At 33.0% G+C, this 20,281-nt stretch overlaps 1 protein-coding gene across 6 annotated transcripts in view; it reads right to left on the bottom strand.

Annotated features, from left to right (window-relative positions):
• DMXL1 (Dmx like 1) overlaps window positions 1-20,281 on the bottom strand; it is a 126,409-nt gene that overhangs the window by 51,425 nt on the left and 54,703 nt on the right. For all 6 annotated transcript variants that reach the window (XM_039848513.1, XM_039848516.1, XM_039848517.1 and 3 more), the window contains exons 20-28: window positions 15,133-15,302; window positions 14,540-14,637; window positions 13,375-13,540; window positions 12,295-12,556; window positions 9,404-10,497; window positions 8,750-8,941; window positions 5,884-5,960; window positions 3,600-3,727; window positions 2,856-3,104 (exon numbers count right to left, since the gene is read on the bottom strand). In XM_039848513.1, the coding sequence (XP_039704447.1) occupies window positions 2,856-3,104; window positions 3,600-3,727; window positions 5,884-5,960; window positions 8,750-8,941; window positions 9,404-10,497; window positions 12,295-12,556; window positions 13,375-13,540; window positions 14,540-14,637; window positions 15,133-15,302 (2,436 nt within the window). The remainder of the gene's footprint in view (window positions 1-2,855; window positions 3,105-3,599; window positions 3,728-5,883; window positions 5,961-8,749; window positions 8,942-9,403; window positions 10,498-12,294; window positions 12,557-13,374; window positions 13,541-14,539; window positions 14,638-15,132; window positions 15,303-20,281) is intronic.

The following is a 20,281-nucleotide window of genomic DNA, read 5'->3' as shown; positions in this document are numbered from 1 at the left end:
TCTGTGTTTATATTTTCCTTTCATTAAAGATCAGTTTTAAATCATGGAAAACATTGATTCTAATCTTTAATTAAGACTTTGAAAACCTAAAGACATATACTATAGTTAATTTAAGAAACTAGAGCAATAAACTTAATGTTTTAAATACTTTAAAAAACCATCTATCATTTTCTAATATTACAAAGCTTCAGCCATATATATTTCATATTACTAAAAGAATTAGTACACTGACTATATAACAGACACGAAGAAATACAATTTAGTTCATGAGACCATTATTGAGATGACAATTAAAATCAGAATCACACCAGAGCAAGAAAAACGAGTGGTTACTTTTAAATTCCTCTCCCTAGTACTCAGTTTATGAAAAAATTTTATAAAAGATAGATTTTTAGGGGTTCCAAATGTGTATTTCATCTTCAATATACAATACTTTGATACTGATTAGGTAGTCAGGAAAATACTCTTAACTTGTCAGTTTTTCTCTGGCCAAATTTAAATAGTCAAAACTAAAAAAAAAAAACATGTTAATTTTGGCTGAATTCAGATCAACTTTTCTAAAACACATTATTTTATCCCCTTGGTCAACAATGTCTATCGAATATATATGCAATTAGTCTCTTGGGACATCACTAATTCAAACATGCAGGGCTGCTTACTTACCATCTAAAATTTATCAGGCTGCTGTGCTGCTTTAGTTTGTTATTATATTAGAACAACATAATATTGCTTTCGAAACTAAGATTTCAGAACTCTGCCTTATATTGAAAGCCACACCGTTTGTTCCTTGTCTTGGTTGACTTTCTGGTCTCAGATTCTCTCTCTCTAGCTGTCAGTTGATCTGCTTCACAGAACTGCTGATTCTAATTACTATTATTGCCTTACTACATACTGTCTTTTATTTATTTATTTATTTGTTTGTTTGTTTGTTTACTATCTCTTTCCTTCTTTCTTTTTCTACCTGCTCATTCTCAAACTAGATCAGCTCTGGAACCAGGAAGCCTTTAGCTTCACCATACAGTGAGTGTACTCCTTTTTTTCTGGTTTGCAAACTAATGAATCATATCATTCATGTTCTCTGTAAATGTTTTTTCAGGTACACCCATGATTATTTGTATTCAGAATAGTTTTCTGGGTTCTCAAAGACAGACGAACTCACATATCCTAGATGTGGCTACATCTAACCCTACCACTAAGTGAACCACATGTTTTAAATATTGTATATTATTTAGCTACCATATCCCAATCCAAAGGTTAAATATATAGACGCAGATAATTTTTGGTCACTTTGATTATTTAGGATTCAATAAGTGGTAGAATATAGTTTATGATAGTGCTTATGATAGTACTTGAAAAATAACTTATGTACTGGTAATTCTGCCTAGAAACAACTAAATCTAAGTGGTTAAACAAAGAACAACCTGGACTTTAAATCAGGTTCTTTACATATCTGTGCTCAGCAAAAACGGTTAGAATTAAGACTTACTGACTAGGCAGTGAGAATGTATTTTTAATTTTTTATAGATGGTGGACATTCCATAGCAAGAATTTATCACTTTTTAACATTCTACATTAACAAATGATTTTCTCTTAGAACACATTAAAAACATAGCCAAAATTAATTTATCAATTATTTATTTAATACTAATCTCAATAAAGCTATAAATTTTACTCTCTCTGACTTTGAAAGTTAATTTAACTGAATTCAGATATCTGAAGTTAAGAAGTATATACTCTAAAGCAAGACTCATAAAAAGTTAGTATTTTCTTTTTATCCATATAAAAATATAAGCATAGGAAATTACCCTTTAAAAATCAGAAGAGATGTTATGAAAATTAAAATATTTTATAAATTTAAAAGCAAGATGATCACATATAAGCTAATAAATTACAAAAAAAATTAAAGGCAGAAAGCATCATGAAGATTCTTTTCAGGTCAAGAAAGCTTGGTGTTTCAATCTTCAGATAAATACAATATAGAAAAGGGGATACAATTATTTAAAGTATTTACTTTCACGGTATTATGAACACTTAGAAATCCAAAACCCTGATGGCCAGAATCATAATATGAAAAACATGAAGCAGCCTCATTTGAAATGTTTTTCTAGTCATTTCAAGCCATAGTCTGATTTATCATGATTAGCACTAACATTTATTTCTATACATTTAAAAATATGTTAAACTCTAAGGGATAGAAAATATCAAAACAAAGAATTTAAAAGAATAAAAATGCAGAGATGATTTTCTAAAATGCTAATCACTGTTTTCAATCAAAAATATGGCTTGATTAAAAAAATTCTCAATTTTCTATTACAAATGCCAAACAAAATAAAACTGGCCCACTGTATTCCAACCCTTCCAACACAACACAAAGCAAGCTCAACTGTAAAAGCCTAGTTCTAAAGCTAATATCTTGCCTGCAGGACTGGGAGGGCTATGAGAACTGATGGTTGAAAGAGCTTTGGAAAAGCCCACACATTCCATGGAGAATACCATTACTTGGTGGGGGCTAGGCATAGCAAAGTGCCTTCCTGCCAAAGAAAGAAGAGAGAATCTGTATTTGGGATAGAACAAAAACCAATGTCACAGTATATTTCAACAAATAAAAATTTCAATAGTAAAAGATTAAAGAAAATTACATTAGATAGTTCTAATCACTGGTGCATGAATATCTTAAAGTTTGAAACTGCACCAGAAACTTTACACTGCATTTTCATCATAAAACTATTTGTTTAGGATTTAAGAAAATGGTCTGTATCGAGAACTTTCTGGGAATAAATTAAAATATAATTACATTCAACAAAGTTATCATTCAGGTGAATAAATACAAAAGATAAAACAAATTAAAAACTAACCAGGTAAAGCTTTGGAATGTGTCTGTTCTTTGCTTGAAACATGAGCACCTCCACCAAATACAGCAGACCACATTTTTTCATTTAGGGGATGTGCCACGATACGAAATAGTTCATTACTAGAATGTGTTGCCAAGCCATGGATGAAGAGACTAAGATACACTGCTGTGAGAATCTCACAGAGCAAAATAGTAAGCCCTGACTGGGCTTCTTCGCCAGAAGAATTCAAAAGTCGAATTAGAGAAGTTATTCCTAGAACAAAAAACAAACACAGCTACCATTGACAATAAATTTTAAAAAACTAAATTTTCTAATTATTAAAAAAAACTTTATTGCATCAGAATTAAAATATTTTTTTTCTGTAAATTCATAGACTAGTAGAGGTTATTACAGTTAATGCATGAATTTTGAGCTATTTGTTCAATTTAGAGAAACACTGAAAATCTGTAATCTGACTGAAATCTGACAGATAAAATTTAATTGCCATAAATTTTTTTTTTACTATGACAAAAGCAAAATTATAAAAAGTAATATAACAAAACATTTGAGTTATTTTAGTACATGAAGAAGGAAATACTGAGTTAAGTGCATAATTTGTAATGAGTGGTGAATACTGAACTGGTACCAATTCTAACAATATTTAACAATGATTATAATACAGCAAAACAAAACAAAACCTACTTTTTCTTTATCTGATTAAATTAGATAAGGTTAAGAAAAATTCATACACGTATAAATTATTTATACCTGGCCACTGAGCTGGCGATGTATTGGGAGTTACTGCTTCATCTAAGCTTCCTGTTTTCAAAGAATGCCGATGGGGAAGCAGTACTGTCTGATACACCATTCCGGTAAACTGATTTGTTTGAAATGAACTAAGAGAACAAAATATTTCAATAATAGTAATCTACGATAACATACAATAATAACAATATAATAAAACAATAATAATATACAATGATCTAAAATGAATTTCACATGTAATATTTCCATGTTTTAGATCTAACTTCTGGGTACCTTAAATATAAATTTTTGTTTATTAATTATACTGTTAGTATATCTATACTGTACTCTATAGTCTAGTGCTATATTAAAATAAAGTATCCTTTAAGTGTAAATATACAAATTTTATAAATTAAAATACATGTGATAGGTTTTAAGTATTCAGTGAAAGGCAGAATATGTACAAATGAGAAAAATTACTATTGACTATCAAGTAGCAAGCTTATATATCACACTTTAAAACAAAGTTACCTGGTTGAAAACAAAGTTAGTTTAGGTTCAATCTGATATTTAATAGCTAGTCTACCCTATATTATGGTAAGTTACATCAAGTGTATGCACCAGGTTCCATGCATATAATGAAAAACATGGTTTCTGTCTCCCATGAAATGTATAGTCTAGTAGGGAAATCAGATACAAATAATTTTATATTGTTTTTAAAGACTAAACCTATACATACAGTGCCACGATAGCAAAAGACAGGAGCATTTTACATAATTTGGGAATTCAGGGTAAGTTTCTCCAAGTAAATGGCACTTTATGCTAAATCTAAACAGATGAATGAACAAAAGAACTTGTAACCTGACATAAACTATGAAATATAACATAAGTACAAAAGATTTTGTTAACCTGTCAGAAATTTCTATATCATATATTAAGTAAAGAAATATAGTATTTAAAGATTGCACATTTAATAGTTTAAACCTGTTCTAATTGGCAAGTTTTATTAGTCATAGCATTTTGATGCATTTGTAAATAGTTTCTCTTGCTTTGCTTTCCAATTTCAAGTTGACAAAGTAACAACAAAAATATCCTCCATTATAGTAAGCCTATGGAAATGATAAGAAAGATAAAAATATGTTGATGAAAGTAAAGCCATACTCAATAATAAGAAAAGGAACTCTTGGAGGACCAGGGTCAGAAAAATCAAGTTGAAACTACCTTGGAATACATAACCAGAACAGTATGCTTAGGCTACACACAGGAAAATTCAAACACATAAGATAAACAGATTGTAAAAAATCAAATCAAGGAAGGCTTATGTAAGAAACAAACTCAGTGAAAGGCCTACAGAGGAAGCAGATTTCTCAGAACATTAAGAAAAGTGCTTCACACTCAGATAGGTTAAAAAAAAAAAAAGAAATAAAGACAATAAGTTATTTTTAAAAAATACAGTGACTAGTAAAATCAACAGAGATCTTAAAAATGAAAAATAGAATTCTTAAAATACAAACTTAAATAGGCTTAATAAAAGAAAGGACGTTGGTGAAGAATTAGTTAGTGTCTGGAAAATGAAGCTAGGATTTCTCCGGAAATGAAGCAAAAAGAAATAAAGAGAAGAAATACATGACAGGAAAGCTAACAGAAAACTCAGATGGACCCACAAGTTCTAATATCTGTCTAAGAAGAAAGGAAACAAAAGAGAGAGCACAAAATATTTGAAGGAATAAAGTCAGAGAATTTCAAAAAACTAAAGAAAGGTATACGAAAACTCTGGAGTATTAAATAATATTTTTTAAAAACCTAGATAAATTATAGTGAAACCTTAGGTCATAAAAAGAAAGATCATCAACAAAATAATCATCAATTCTGTAAATTTTTTCTCAATTCCAAGTTAGTTACTCCCTCCTCTGTGCTCCCTGAGCCTTTTACTATCCATCATATTATAGTACTTATTTAAGTATGATGCCATGTTATATATCATTTATCAGTTCATGTTTGTTTCTAACTAGATTCACCTTAAGGAAGGAGAATTTATCTCAGCATGTATCACGATATCTGGCATTAGGCACTGATCAATAAAAGGCTGCTAGATAAGTTATAATGACAAGGTTTACTTGAAATTCATTTGCCATAAAAACATAAATCTTCAAAGACGAAAAAAAGCTACTCAATACTTCAGCTATATGCTTTTTGTATTATTTAGAGTGTACTGCTGTATGCAGTTTTTCTAAAGCAAGAGCATACATATTCTGAAACATCATCGGTTACTGTAAGCATTCTTAAATTTCATAAAAAGATTATTTACCTGTAGTTTTGACTACCACAAAGGCACTGATATATACAAGCAGAAAGTGAGGCTGCTAACGTATGCATTACATATACCTGGGGAAAAAAAAATTACTTTAAGTATAACTTCCAAAAAATGTAACTTTTTTCAAGACCTAATATAATCGGCATTTTAAAAAAGATGAGAAAATGATTTTGCCCTTATAAACTATTTCTTTTTTCTTTAACACTCATTTCTACCTTTAGAGGTCTCACTGCAAGTAAAGATCCTGAGGCTTTTGGCAGAAATTATAAAACACATACCTGCTACTTAATTTCTATTTCAAGAACAAATGGGAACAAGTGTTAGCTATTCAGTAGTACATGAACCATGTAACAAAAGCAAGCTGTTTAAGGCTCAACCTGCTTCTTCCTCAACCAAAATATAAAGAAACATAAAGGACAGTTCACATAAAGAAACATAAAGGACAGTCATTGAAGAATATGCTACCACATATCCAGCTACTATAGAAAACAAACAATTTAAGAGAATAAAATTTTAGAGACAGGAGAAGGTATGAAAGACAGCAATTGAAAGGCAAACATTTGCATTGGGGAAGAGAAGGTTCTAAATATTGCATGGTGAGAACTAACAGAAGTAGATCTGAGGATGAAGGAAATGCTTAACCTAGGTAAGAAAGTAGACTAGACTTTTAAAAGACTAGGTTTTTGATCTAATTATGAAGTATAACAATCTTTTATGTAGCTAAAAACAGTGATATAATCTCATTGCTATTTCTCCTTCAATTATCAATAAGACATGTAGATAAATCAAAATCAAAGATATCATCATGTAAAATGAAGACAGCAAAGACTACATTCAGGAGACTGCAAAAATGACCAGAATATTTTCCAGCTTCATCAATCAAAAAGTGCAGTCCTCTTCCCCATTCATGGAATCTGGGCTAGCTTTGTGACCTCTTGTGACCAACAGGACACAGCAGAAGTCATATGTTAATTCTAAATCTAGTTCTCAAAGAGCCTTGCAAATTCTAGTCTTGTTGCTCTTTAAACTCCTGCAACAATAATATGAAATAATCTAGGCATGATTGTTAATTTTATGTGTCAACTTGACTGGGACTTGGGGTGCCAAGACATTTGGTCAAACACTATTCTGGGTGCATCTGGTAGGGTGATTTTGGATGAAGTTAACTTTGAATTGGTCAACTGATTGCCCTCCCTAATGTGAGTAGGCTTCACCCCATCAACTGAAGACATGAACAGAACAAAAAGGCTGAGTATGAGGGAATTTCTGCCTGGCTGCATTGAGCTGGGACATAGGTCTTTTTCCTGCCTTTGGATTAGAACTGAAACATTGGTTCTTCTTGCCGGCTTTCAAATGGAACTTTCACAATCAGCTCTCAGGGGTCTCTAGCTTGCCAACTGCAGATCTTGGGACTTCTCAGCCTCCATAATTATTTGACTCAATTATCATAAAGCTTTTTATATGCACAAACACACACACCCCTTATAGGTTCTGTTTCTCTAGAGAACCCAGACTAATACGATAGGCTGTACTATTGAAAGATAAGACACATATGACCCAGATTTTGTCAGCCCTGCAAATAGTCTCCCAACCATCAGAAATGTAAATGAGGCCATCATAGATCATCCAGAATTGTCAATCTACCAGTTGACCAAAGAAAAATCAAAGTATCTAGGGATTAGCCCAGCTGGCCCAAACCAAAAGAAGTGATGAGCCAACCACAGAATCATGAGCAAAATAAATGATAGCTGTTTTAGGCTACAAATGTTTCAGGGTTGCTCTTAAGCAGCAAAAGCTAAATGATATACCAGGGGTATGCTTATTATTCAAGCTAAATATGGAACAGGGTTTGGCTACAATGAACACCGTCTAAAGGAAATTAAGTTCGTAATTGTATAATATGCAATGTGGACAATTATATTAGAGAAGCACAGGAAAATAAGTGGTAAAATTAAATTACAAGGGTTAAGGTTATCCAAGAGGGAAAAACTGTATGAGGGGCACAATTGGAAAATTAAACTGGTGTGATATTACAGCCTGTGAGGTAGGCAAGAACCAGATGAGAGACTATGAGGGGAAAAAAAAAGACACACAAAAATAGTCAAACTTGGTCATACTTTAAAAGATTTCAATATGTGTGGAGAGTAAAGATGAAGTATAAAATGTGATGTTAACAGTAGATAAAGTAGAGTGATGAATGGGAAGGTGATATGAAGGTGATTAAATAACTGTATGATTAGTTTTGTGTTAGAGTCATCTAAGGAAATTCTTAAAGATAAATATTCTTAGGACTCACTCTCACAGACTGAGTCAATAAGTTTGGTGAATTTGACAATTCAAATGTTTAATAAGCACTTTAGGTGATTCTGCTGTAGCTGGAATCATAAATCACTGTCTATGCTAGAGGAATAACTGGGACAAAATACTTCACGTTATCCTTAAAATAGGTAAAATCTTAATATTAACAAAGAAAAATTTTACTTACATATTTGTAATTTTATATCAAAATATTTTCTATCTCTAAAAAACAATCAGCTTTTTGGCTAAGTGTACTGCTGAAGAAATTACTCATGTATTTGCATACACACCTATTATGCTTAATAAAATGGCTAAATAAGACTCAATAACTAGCATTGTGATTAAAAATTGAAGTACCCTATTGGGTATAAGTAACACAAGTAAGATGAGCCTGGCCTACAACTAGAAGTTTTCTTTGATCAAAATCAATATAAACTTGATAATGTAACAATTACTATGTATGGTCTCATGTTTAAAATTGTTTTAAAAAACCCTAACACTTATCTTTTAGTTTTATCATAGTATTTAAGTAAATTAAAAGACTGTAACCCAGCATACTTACTTTATTGCTTTGGATATCAGGATGGGGTGGTGAGTCAAAGTTTATTATGGCATGTAGAATATCATGTGTTAGATTACTAAGGTGCAATAACGAATTGGCAACTACTGTTTTGGCACTGGCTGTACAAGCAAAGAGGAGAGGAACTGAAGTTTGCTCTGACAAAGGGCTAGGAAATATTGGTTCTGATGTTTCCTTAAAAACGAAGGAAAAAAAGGTTAATCAACCATTTACAGTTATGATCCATTACTCATGTAATTCAGCGGTTTCTTTGAAAATTTCAAAACAATTAAAAATTAAAAGCATGACAAACTTTTTATAGAATTAAAAGTGATTTGAGGAGGTCCACATTCTACCAATTATATTGAAAACTGATGATACTATCTTATTATAAGAAGTTCATCACCTCATAAGGTATTAATATAAGAATGTGAAGTATGAATTCAGCATATCAAAGGGCCTGATATCAAATTGTCCTTAAACTGCAATACAAACACAACTCTACAAATTCATAATATGAAGCACCACACAAAAAAAGAACATTCCTTAAAGCAACCATATGAAGAAAGTCAACAATTTTAAAATTTAAAAACAAGCAATATCAAAAGCTTTTTCACACATGTACTATTTTGACTGGCTATCATGTAAGTTACATACCTGCTGAGATTCTTGTAAAAGCAAAATCAATTCCATTCTCACAGATGCAAGACCTCCACCATGAGATCCATGAAGTATGCAGTAACTAAGAAACATCCTTAGGAGTGACTGATATTTCAAAAGCCACTGCTTTTTTTCCTGAAAATTTTCTTTCAGTTGTTTCACTTTTGTCTGGTGAAGCAAATCTTCACCATCTTCATTTAATCCCAATTCATCTCCATTTGCACTAAATGCAGATTGTAATTCTTCAGCATCTGAACAATAGTCACAAGTTCTTTGAAGAGCTATTACCTCTTTTTCCAGCCAGTGGTAAAGCTGGTAACGTAATTTTCCACCATCTATTTCGTAACCAGTAGATAAAGTACGAAGTTCTACTGTGAGAATCTTTAAACATGCTCTAAATTTTAATTGAACTGCAATTATATCTTCTGATGGACTTAAAATGTCATTTTCATCTAGTGTGCTTAGAGATTCTGTGTAATTAGAACTTGTTTCATCTATTTTTTTTCCTATTTTTCTCTGTAAAGGTTTGAGTTCTTTCATTGAAATGGGAAGATCCTCATTTTCTTCTTCATTATCACTGTCCCACTTTAATTCTAAAGAGTCATCCTGAAATACAACACTTGGTTGGCTCCAGTCAAAAGAAAGAGTGGAGTTTGACTGCTTCTCTGAAGAACCCTCTGAAGAAGATCCAAAACCATTCATCAGTGACTGTGACCAATCAATAACAGAAGCCTTATCTTCCCTTGCATCCAATTTTAATGGAGAAGTAGGAGAACAGTCTTTACTAGTATCCAGAAAACTAGATGTTCTACAAAAAGGTTTCGTTTTCTTAATGACTTTTGGTATCTTTGATAATACTTCCAAAGCCAACATGGGGCAGCCAGCTTTTAAATGAGCACTGGCAGTAGTAAAAAATAATCTTCTTTCACTCAAATTAATTGTTCCTGCCAGTCCACTTTTTCCTGTTAAACTCACATGTGTGGAAAACGCATCAGATGATCCAAAATGATGTCTCAGCAAAAGAGGATGTGTTCTTAGATAATTGTAGAAATTAAAAACTGCAGGATTACAGGCTGGCATTACAACTTGACCTGAAAGTAAATTCATTTTATGAGCCAAAAAAACTTCTTTGAGAGTGATATTTGTAGTCCTTTTTCTCTACTATGGCACCTTTACCTACCTGATCTTTTAACAGACCACACAAATAGATAGCACTGAACAGACAAACCATATTTGTAATCAAAGTGTTCTAACACGGTAGGAAAACAAAGGTTATCATGCTTTTATATTTCTTTAAGTATCAATCTAAGATCATTTAAAATATTCACTTACACATTCTTAGTTCTTTTTTCTCCTACTTTCCTGGACACTCTTTCTCAGTCTGCTTTGCTAGATTTTCCTCATCTACTCTACCTTTGAATGTAAAGCATCCTAGAGTTCAGTGCTTGATTGCTTTTCTATCTATATTCCCTGCATTAACTCAGTTCATGTCTTTAAAAACCATCTCTATGCTAATAACTTGCACATCTCTATTACCAGTCCCAACTTCACCCTGTAAATCTAGACTACTACATCCAAAGGCCTGTATCACATTTCCACTTACAGGTACATACTCTTGCCTCAGGACCTTTTTATTTAGTGAGCCCTTGATCTAAACCTCTTTACCCAGTTATCTACACTGACTACTCATTCATTTCAATTAAGTCTCTGCTCAAAGGTCACCTTATCAGAGAAGTCTTCTCTATCTAAAGCAACACTCCCCCAAATCTGCTCCCAGTCTTTCCCATAGCATTTTCCTGCTGCTCAAGCTAAAACCCCAAGAGTTATCCTTCGTTCTTATTCCCTTCACATTCCATATGTAATCCAGTCCTATCTAGTCAACCTTAAAGTTATATTCCAAATCCGATCACTTCTCTCTGTCTCCACTCCTATCATCCTGGTCCAAGCCACTAATATCTTTTAAAATTTTCTTCTAGAATACAGTTTTAATTGGCTCTGAAAGTATGTAATCATATATTAATCCAAAATCAAAATACATTTTTGACATGACTATTTGGTATAAAATAAGTGACTGGAAAAGATCTTTTCTTTTCCGCTTTCGTCACAGAGGCCAGTTTGGAAATCTTCAGCTCAGATGACTGGGAGACTGGAACAACTGAGTAGCATGGCTTTCTCATAAACCTCTCATAATAAGACACATGATACTTCCTAATTGAATGAAGCTATATGAAAACTTATGAACTAGAACCTTTTTCTAATTAGTACTCCAAATGATATGATACCTGCTATATCACCTATCATACACAATTCAATTTTACCTATGGAAAAATACTTGAAAAGCATATCTCATCATTTTTTCATAAAATTATATAGAGTTCTATTTTATACTAATATCTAAAAACAAAAGGCAGAAGTAGACTCGAAAGGGAACTTTAAAAAAATTCTCTGCCCTCATTCATGAACAAGACAATCAAGAGATTTTTAATCACATCACTTAAGTCAACTTTCTTTATAATAAACATATTTTACTATAAAAATTATAAAATGAATTAATACACTAACTTCAACCTAAGATAAACTGACTTTATATCAGTATTTTCTTCAAAACATTCATATTCAAATGTTTATAATTATGTTCAATACACTGATTTCATAAAAACAAAAAATCCAAAGTCCTAGCTTTTCAAAGGATTTATTTTACTGAAAAAAAAAAACAAACCCAAACCCAAAAAAGAAAGTATACATAACTGTGTCCCCAACTAAATCATAAAGTCTTAGACCATGACTTCAACTTGCTTTACGTTACTCTTAGTACCCAACAGTATGTTCTGTATCCAGCAAATACTAATAAAACTCTTAATCATTAACATCTTAGAAGAGCAGCTTACCATCATCCTCTCTGATAGGTTGCTTTATTAATGTTTCCAGAGCACTACTATAATCTTCCAAAATCCAATATGCCATACTTCGAAGAAAAGGATCATAATGCATATTGATATTCAATGAGTTGAGTTCACTGACAGGAGAATCAATTCCCAAAACTTTTTTACGTAAAATAGATTTATATGTTACAGATTTATCAAATTCAGACTCATAGAGTCTTGCTATTGTAAGAGCCAACTGGATGTCATTCAGTTTCTCAAGACAAACCTTAAAAAAAAAAAAGAAATATTGTTTATAAGAGGGCAGGGGTATCTTTCATTTAAGATAAATTCGACTGACTCACTAATAACTAGATGAACACAAGGCTTTATTAATAACAGAAACTGACAAATAAGGACATAAACAAATAAAACATATACTGCTACCTTTAGTAAGTCTTTATGCTAATAACTTGCAAATCTACCTGCTAGTATGAAATATATATTTGTAAAAAGAATATACCTAATGAGGAAATACTAAATAATTCTTAATAGTATCAATTCAAATGACATATTTTGTTTTATTCTTGAACTTTTACTCTTCCCCATCCACCTCAGCAGACTATGTTTCCAAATTAAAAAGTTATCTGAATCATTTCTATAAAATTTTGAGCAAAAGGGCAATTTGAGATAGAAATGTTGAATCTTAAATGTTCATAATTTTTTTAAGGCTTACTGGGAAATAATCAGTTAAAAATTTGCTAAGGTTCATCAACTAAGACAGAACCAAAAAGAGGTTCAAATATGTTTAAAAAGATACGACAAACTTTTTTATTTAGCTTGTTCATGAATACTCTTCATGAGTCAGATCAACTACCTATCTTTACCAACCAACACAACATACTTAATCTTAATTCTGTATAGATATCATTCAAGCTAAATGACAAAATTTTAAAAGTCACTATTAAATATTATCTGTTACTTTAAATATTTAGCCTTGTGTTATTTCCACTATATTTAAGTTGAAATAAAAAATAAATAAAAAAAATTCAGCTCCAGATAAACAGCTTAAGAATGACAATACTAATTTTATAAAGGTTTCATTACCTCAATTGCATCTCTCAGGCAACCCGCTAAAAGAAAAAATGCTGCAGAATGTTCAAATCTTTGTTTGCCTAACAAAGAAAAAGCATTCTTTAAAGCTGCTTTACGCCATCTCTCATCTTCAAAATTGTGTCCAAAAAACTGTGTCATCTTGGTGTCTTTTTGGGATCTATAAATAAGAAAAAAATGTATAAAAGTTCTGAAACAGAATGGTTCTACATTAAAACAAATTTTATAAAGTTAGCCCCTTAAAGGTTCAGACTCAAAAGAAACATTTGTCAGTTCATAACTTACTATATATCTGCTTCTTTTCAGAAAAAAAAAAATTTCTGGTAAACATTTACTTTTTCATATGTATCTCAGAGATTACTGCAAAAATTTCTTTCAAACTACAAAGTACATCAGCTGCACTATGAAAAATTATTTTTAAATCCATGAGAATATATATAATTTATGTCAACTTCTATGCTAATTCACCGTTTAAACCTCTTCAATCACTCTTTATCCCCACTGCCCATCTAAGGATGACTTTGGTGATCAAAACCTAAAGAATCTGTCCTGATTTGAAACAATCCTAAAATCTAATCTCTTAAAAATCTGATTGGTACCATGATTTTCCCCCAAAAGTTGCTGTTGATGTGGTTTCATCTGGAATTGAACTCAAAACAAATAGTATTTGTATTTATGGTAATCATTTTCACCAAGTCTTGCCAAGGACAAATGAAAGAGGAAAATTCTAAGTGACCCAAGCTCAAGAATGGGGTCTAGGCCCACAGGAGGACAGCAGTTTGGAAGGATAGCCTCGTCCACAAGCTCTTAATAGGGCACAAGGTAGATGCCTGTTCCAGACTATACCAATTCATCTTCTTCCCACAACAGATACAAACTTCTGGTTTAGTACTTTGTCCTATAGGAACATCACAAGATATTCTTAAAATAAGCAAAAGAATATTTTTCTGGACTGATAAACCTGAAAACAAACTAAAGTGACCTCATCAGTATCTTTTGCTCTGGAAAACACCTGGGCTTCTTCTTTATGAAGTATCTCCTTAAATATAAAAATAACTAAGAATATTTACTAATCACACTAATAAGAACAAATCTTTACTTCATACATTTATTCCTTATGAAAATTTTTTTCATTTTAAAGCACAGTTTTCTCACCTACCTATATAATCCCCAAATCACAGCTTTCTTTTTCATTGCAAGGTAAAAAATGGCAGCATCTAAAGGATCATTCTTTCTATAAAAGGCTGCTTTGGCTACCTATAATTAGAAAATATTGGTGAAAATTTCACATAAATACTTAAGTGACAAGTTTCCTTCATATACAAACTGGCACATATTATCTTTTTAAATGTTCAATAAATTAAAAAATGTATATATAAATGCATGCATGTATACATACATTTATTTATTTACTTGATAATTACAAAATAATTTGTGCTGGTGGCCTCCAAGGATAAAGAGAGGTAGGATTAGAACTATACTTTTCATTATAAGCTCTTCTATACTATTTTATTTTTCTAAACATACATAGATGTTATTTTGTAAAAACCAGAAATATACTAGTAAACAAATGTGTCAACTAGAATTAGAATATGCATTTTAAAATTTAACATGATATTTTCAAATATAAAGACTATTTAAAATCATTTGTTACTGCTTCAAAAAGAGTAACAGGAGAAAAAGTATGGACTGTCATTTGAAGGAACATCCAAAATATATTAATTCGCTTTTATAGCAATATAAATTACCTACCTTTTCTATACATTTGCGTAAGATGCGAGTATTCCGGACCCACCACCCCACACCCATAGCTCTCAGTTCAGACCAAGTGGGATTATCTTTCTGCAGTGCCGGCAACATGTTCAGCAGTTCTTCTTCTGCTACTGAGTGAAATGCCCAGGCAAAATGACTAGTAGACAAGCCTGAAGAAATGACAAAAGTAATGTTTATAAGAAATATAAGCATGATTATACAATGATTATCAGAAATGTATGTTCCATATTTGCAATAAAAATGTCTAAACTTTACATGAGACTCAAAAGTTACAATTAAGTGTTTAAGGCTAGAGGGAATATGGGTTATTTTTTTCCTAGCTTCTCTAAACAATTCTATCACTTCGATAGTTTCAACAATGGACACATATTTTCTATATTTAAAAAATATATTTTCAAAAAGAAAATGTTTTGGCAAATGTCACTGGGTTGAGTATTTTTGTTCTCTAGCTATTATCCATGAACTTTTCTTAGGAAATGAGAAACATTTAAAGCAATACTTTATATACTAGTATGATTCTTCTTCAAGGTGATTCTCATCTTGGGTTTCTGGTCAAGACAGCAGAGTAGATAAATGCTGTGCTTGCCTCCTATCATGACCACATCAAAATTACAACTACAGGACAGCCATCATTGGGAGTAGAATACAGTCTAGCTGAACAGAAGTCCTACAACTAGGGACTCACAGAAGAGGTCACCTTGAGACTGGTAAGAGGGACGGAGACATGGAATAGGCTGGTCCCACACCTGTGTGTGGGGGTTGAGAATCGGGAGGAATATCTTGGCTATGGAGGTCCCCTGGAGGACCGTAGGGTCCTGGCCCCACTCAGGGCTTTCTAATCCAGGGTCTAGTTCCAGGAAAAGAAGTCACCACAATTTCCGGCTGTGAAAACCAGCAGATATTGTAGCAGTGTGAAATATAGGGCCATGGGAGTCAAAGACATTGCTCTTCAGAGCCCATGTGTGGACTTACTCGGTGATGGACTCACTCACTCCGAGCTCCAGTATTCAGGCAGCAGCTCAAAAGGCACCAGGGACATCTGGGGAGGAACTGAGTTGTCTGGTTTCAGGGTGAGGGCAGGGGGCAGCAGCTTTCTCCCACACAGAAGTGCAGGCAGAAGCCATTGTGCCTTTGTTGAGCACTCTCCTGCCTGGTGTACAGACCCAGGCCACCATGTCTGAGTCTCTATCAAACTGACTACTCTGCCTCAGTGTTTCCCTAAGATATGACCTTACTTGGCTTACTCTGGGGACTTTCCTTAAATCTCTCAAAGGTTCACAAAATCTAAATAAGCAGCATCTTGCCTCGGCATATCTCATACCTATTACTGAGCAGCCCTAAGCCTGGCACTAGTGGAATCTGGCCTTGATTTATAGCTCGAGGCACATCAAAGCCCAGCATGGAAGATGGCTCTCCACAGATTCCTTGGTGGCTCATGCAATATGACCCCAGACAGGGAACAGGCTGTGGCTGAACTTGGCCTGCAGCAGGGCACCTTCCAGGAGGCCTTGGCCTGTAAACATGGTAGCCAGCTTTGGTCTGAGCCAGAGTACTACTCAGGGCCACATTCGAAGATAATGCACCCAAAAGGCAGACTAGACTGGCACCAGAGCCCTGTTAGAGCTAATTCTGCTCTGTAAGGTCAGCTCCTGTACAACAGCTCCTCTACTCTAGTCACTGACCAGTCTCACAGCCAATCAGCCCAAGGATCAATCTCTCATGTTGATGTGCAAACAGCAATCAAGGCTTAACCCATAAAAGGAACACACCTGAAGCACTCAGGTCAGGTGACCAGGGAGACTGTGCCACTGGGCTCCATAGGACACCTACAACATAAGGCTACTCTACTAAGCCAAGGAGAAATAGCAGCCCTACCTAAGACATAGAAACAAACACAAAGAGGAAGCCAAAATGAGGAGACAAAGAAACATGTCCCAGAAAAAGAACTCAACAAAATGGAGACAAGCCATCTATCAAACGCAGAGTTCAAAACACTGGTTATAAGGATGCTCGATGAACTTAGGGGAAGATTAGATGAACTCAGTGAGAACTTTAACAAAGAGATTGAAAACATAAAAGTAGAAATACAAAACATAAAAAAGAACCAATCACAAATGAAGAATACAATAAATGAAGACTACCTTAGGAGGAATCAACAGTAGATTAGATAAATCAGTGATTTAGAAGATAAGGTAGCAGAAAACACCCAATCAGAAGAGCAACAACAACAAAAAGAATTCAAAAAAATGAAGACAGTTTAAGGAGCCTCTGGGAGCATATCAACATTCACATCATAGGGATACCAGAAGGAAGAGAGAGAAAAGAACTGAAAATCTATTTCAAGAAATAATAATGGAAAACTTCCCTTACTTGGTGAAGCAAATAGACACACAAGCCCAGGAAGTGCAAAAAGTCCCACATAAGATTAACTCAAACAGGTCCACATCAAGACACATCATAATTAAAATGTCAAAGGTTAAAGACATAGAGAGACTCTTGAAAACGGCTAGAGAAAAGCAGTTAGTTATCTACAAGGGAGCTCCCAAAAGACTGTCAGCGAATTTCTCAACAGAAGCTTTGCAGGCCAGAAGGGAATGGCACAAAATACTCAAAATGATGAAAAGGGTCTACAACCAAGATTACTCAACCTAGCAAGGCTATCACTTAGAATCGAAAGACAGTTTCCCAGACAAGAAAAAGCTAACGAAGTTCATTACCATCAAGCCAGTATTACAGGAAATGTTGAAAGGACTTCTTTAAGAATAAGAAGAAATAAAAAAGATCAAAAATATGAGAATGGGGTAACAGGTTAAAGAAGTACAAATTAGTAGTTGATAGACAGTCACGAGGATGGGGAGCACGGCATAGGGAATGCAGTTAGCATTAATGTAATGGCCAGGTGGAGAGCCAGAGGAGAGAAAGAGCAATTAGGGGGATCGTTTTATAAACTATATAAATGTCTAACCAATATACTGTGTACTTGAAACTAATTAAATAAAAAATACGAATAATAAAATGGCAATAACTACATATCAACAATTACTTTAAATGTAAATGGATTAAATGCTCCAATCAAAAGATAGGGTAGCTAAATGGGTAAGAAAATAAGACCTCTAGATATGCTACCTACAAGAGACCCACTTCAAATAAAAAAACACACATAGACTGAAAGTAAAGGGATGGAAAAAGATGTTTAATGAAAATAAAAACAAACAAAATAGCTGGGGTTTCAATACTTACACCAGACAAAACAGACTTTAAAGCAAAGGCTATACAAGAGACGAAGAAGGACCCAGTTCCACTTCTGGGTATTTATCTGAAGAAACCGAAAACACTATTTTAAAGGAACATGTGAATCCATTACCATTATTTACAATAGCCAAGATATGGAGGCTACCTGGGTGTCTATCAATGGATGAATGAATAAAGAAGAGGTAGTGCATATATACAATAGAATATTACTCAGCCATATAAAAAATGAAATCTTGCCATCTGCAACAACATGGATGGACCTAGAGGGTATTGTGCTGAGTGGAATAAGTCAGACAAAGATAAATGCCATATGATTTCACTTATGTGTGGAATCCAAAGAACAAAATAAACAAAACGGAAACAAACTCAGAGAGAGATACAAAGAACATTTTGATGGTTGCCAGATGGGAGGAGTTTGGGGGTGGGTGAAAATGGGGAAGGGATTAAGAATACAGATTTCTTAGTAGTTACCGAATAGTCATGATGATGTAAAGTACAGCATAAGGAATATAGTCAATAATAATGTAGTAACTATGTATGGTATCAGATGGATACTCGGTTTATTGGGGTGATCACTTTGTAAGCTATATAAATGTCTAATCACTATGTTGTACACTTAAAACTAAGACAATATCATTCACTAACTGTAATTAAAAAAATTAAAAACCTATTTTACAAAAAGCTGATTCTTATTCTCTCAGTCAACATTTGTATTGTTCATTTTATTCCATGAAATTAAAAAAGCATCAAATAGACCTATAGCTTGGTGAACAGAACTTAAGACTATAAAGACTCTGAAACCAGAATACATACATTAAATTCCAGCTCCATTCCTAATTAATTATTTAACTCTTGCCAAGTTAGTCTCTTGAGTCCTTGATTTCCTCATTTACAAAATGTGAATAATCAAGGTACCTACCTTATTGTTGTAAAGGTTAAAAGAAATAACATAGCTAAAGCACCTGGCACATAACAACTATTATTATTATCTCACATCACAATAGGAAGATAGTTTCATATTCATACAGAATTATTTATTTATTTTTAATTAATTAATTTTTTATGGTGACATTGGTTAATGAAATCCAATAAGTTTCAGCTGTGCACTTTACCAGTAAGGCATATATATAAGAGGTGTTCACCTCTTACAGTGAGATTTCTTTCTGTCATCATACACAGCATTATTTATATCAGCAATTCTCTCAACTTTCAGGCCCAACATAGGGTGTTTATTGTTCAGCTTCTATTCTGTCTCTTCACAGTATATTTTGTTTAGTATTATTAGGTGAAGTAAATGTTTAAGATGTGGCTTTGACATATATGGACTGAATATCCTAGGATCCAGTGCCAAAAAATCTGAAATTCTCAGTATACCCAAGTTTTTTGAAATGAAGAAATAGGAAAAAAAAAAATCTTATGCTGTGAATAGATTGTTATTCTAAATTATTTTTAGGTTCCTATTATCTCTCAATCAAGTTCAATAATTTTTCAAAAATAATTAAAGAATTTGACTTAGAATTTTAAGCTTTACTTTTCCAAAGCTAAATGTAAAATGAGAGGAAGTAGAAAGCAGGAAGAGAAACAGATAGAAAGGAAAAGTAAGAGACAAAGACCAATTAGCAGAGGCTAACCAGTAGAGTCTCAGTAACAGTTTAAAACTATAGAGCCAATAATGCTGGAAGCCAGCTCTATCTCTTGCACTTCCTGGGCCAATAAATGTCCTGTTTTATGTTACCTTAAACTTAAGTACTTCTGTTACTTTGAGAGTCCTCACTAACAGTATGTAACAGTATCTGAAATATTGTTAAACTAATATCTAAAATACACATTAATGTTAAAAGTACTTTTGGGGTTATTCTTTTTTTAAAATAATTAA

This window comes from Pteropus medius, unplaced genomic scaffold (assembly GCF_902729225.1).
Source record: "Pteropus medius unplaced genomic scaffold, Ma_sr-lr_union100, whole genome shotgun sequence".
NCBI lineage: Eukaryota > Metazoa > Chordata > Mammalia > Chiroptera > Pteropodidae > Pteropus > Pteropus medius.
This window is presented reverse-complemented; position numbering and strand designations above follow the sequence as displayed.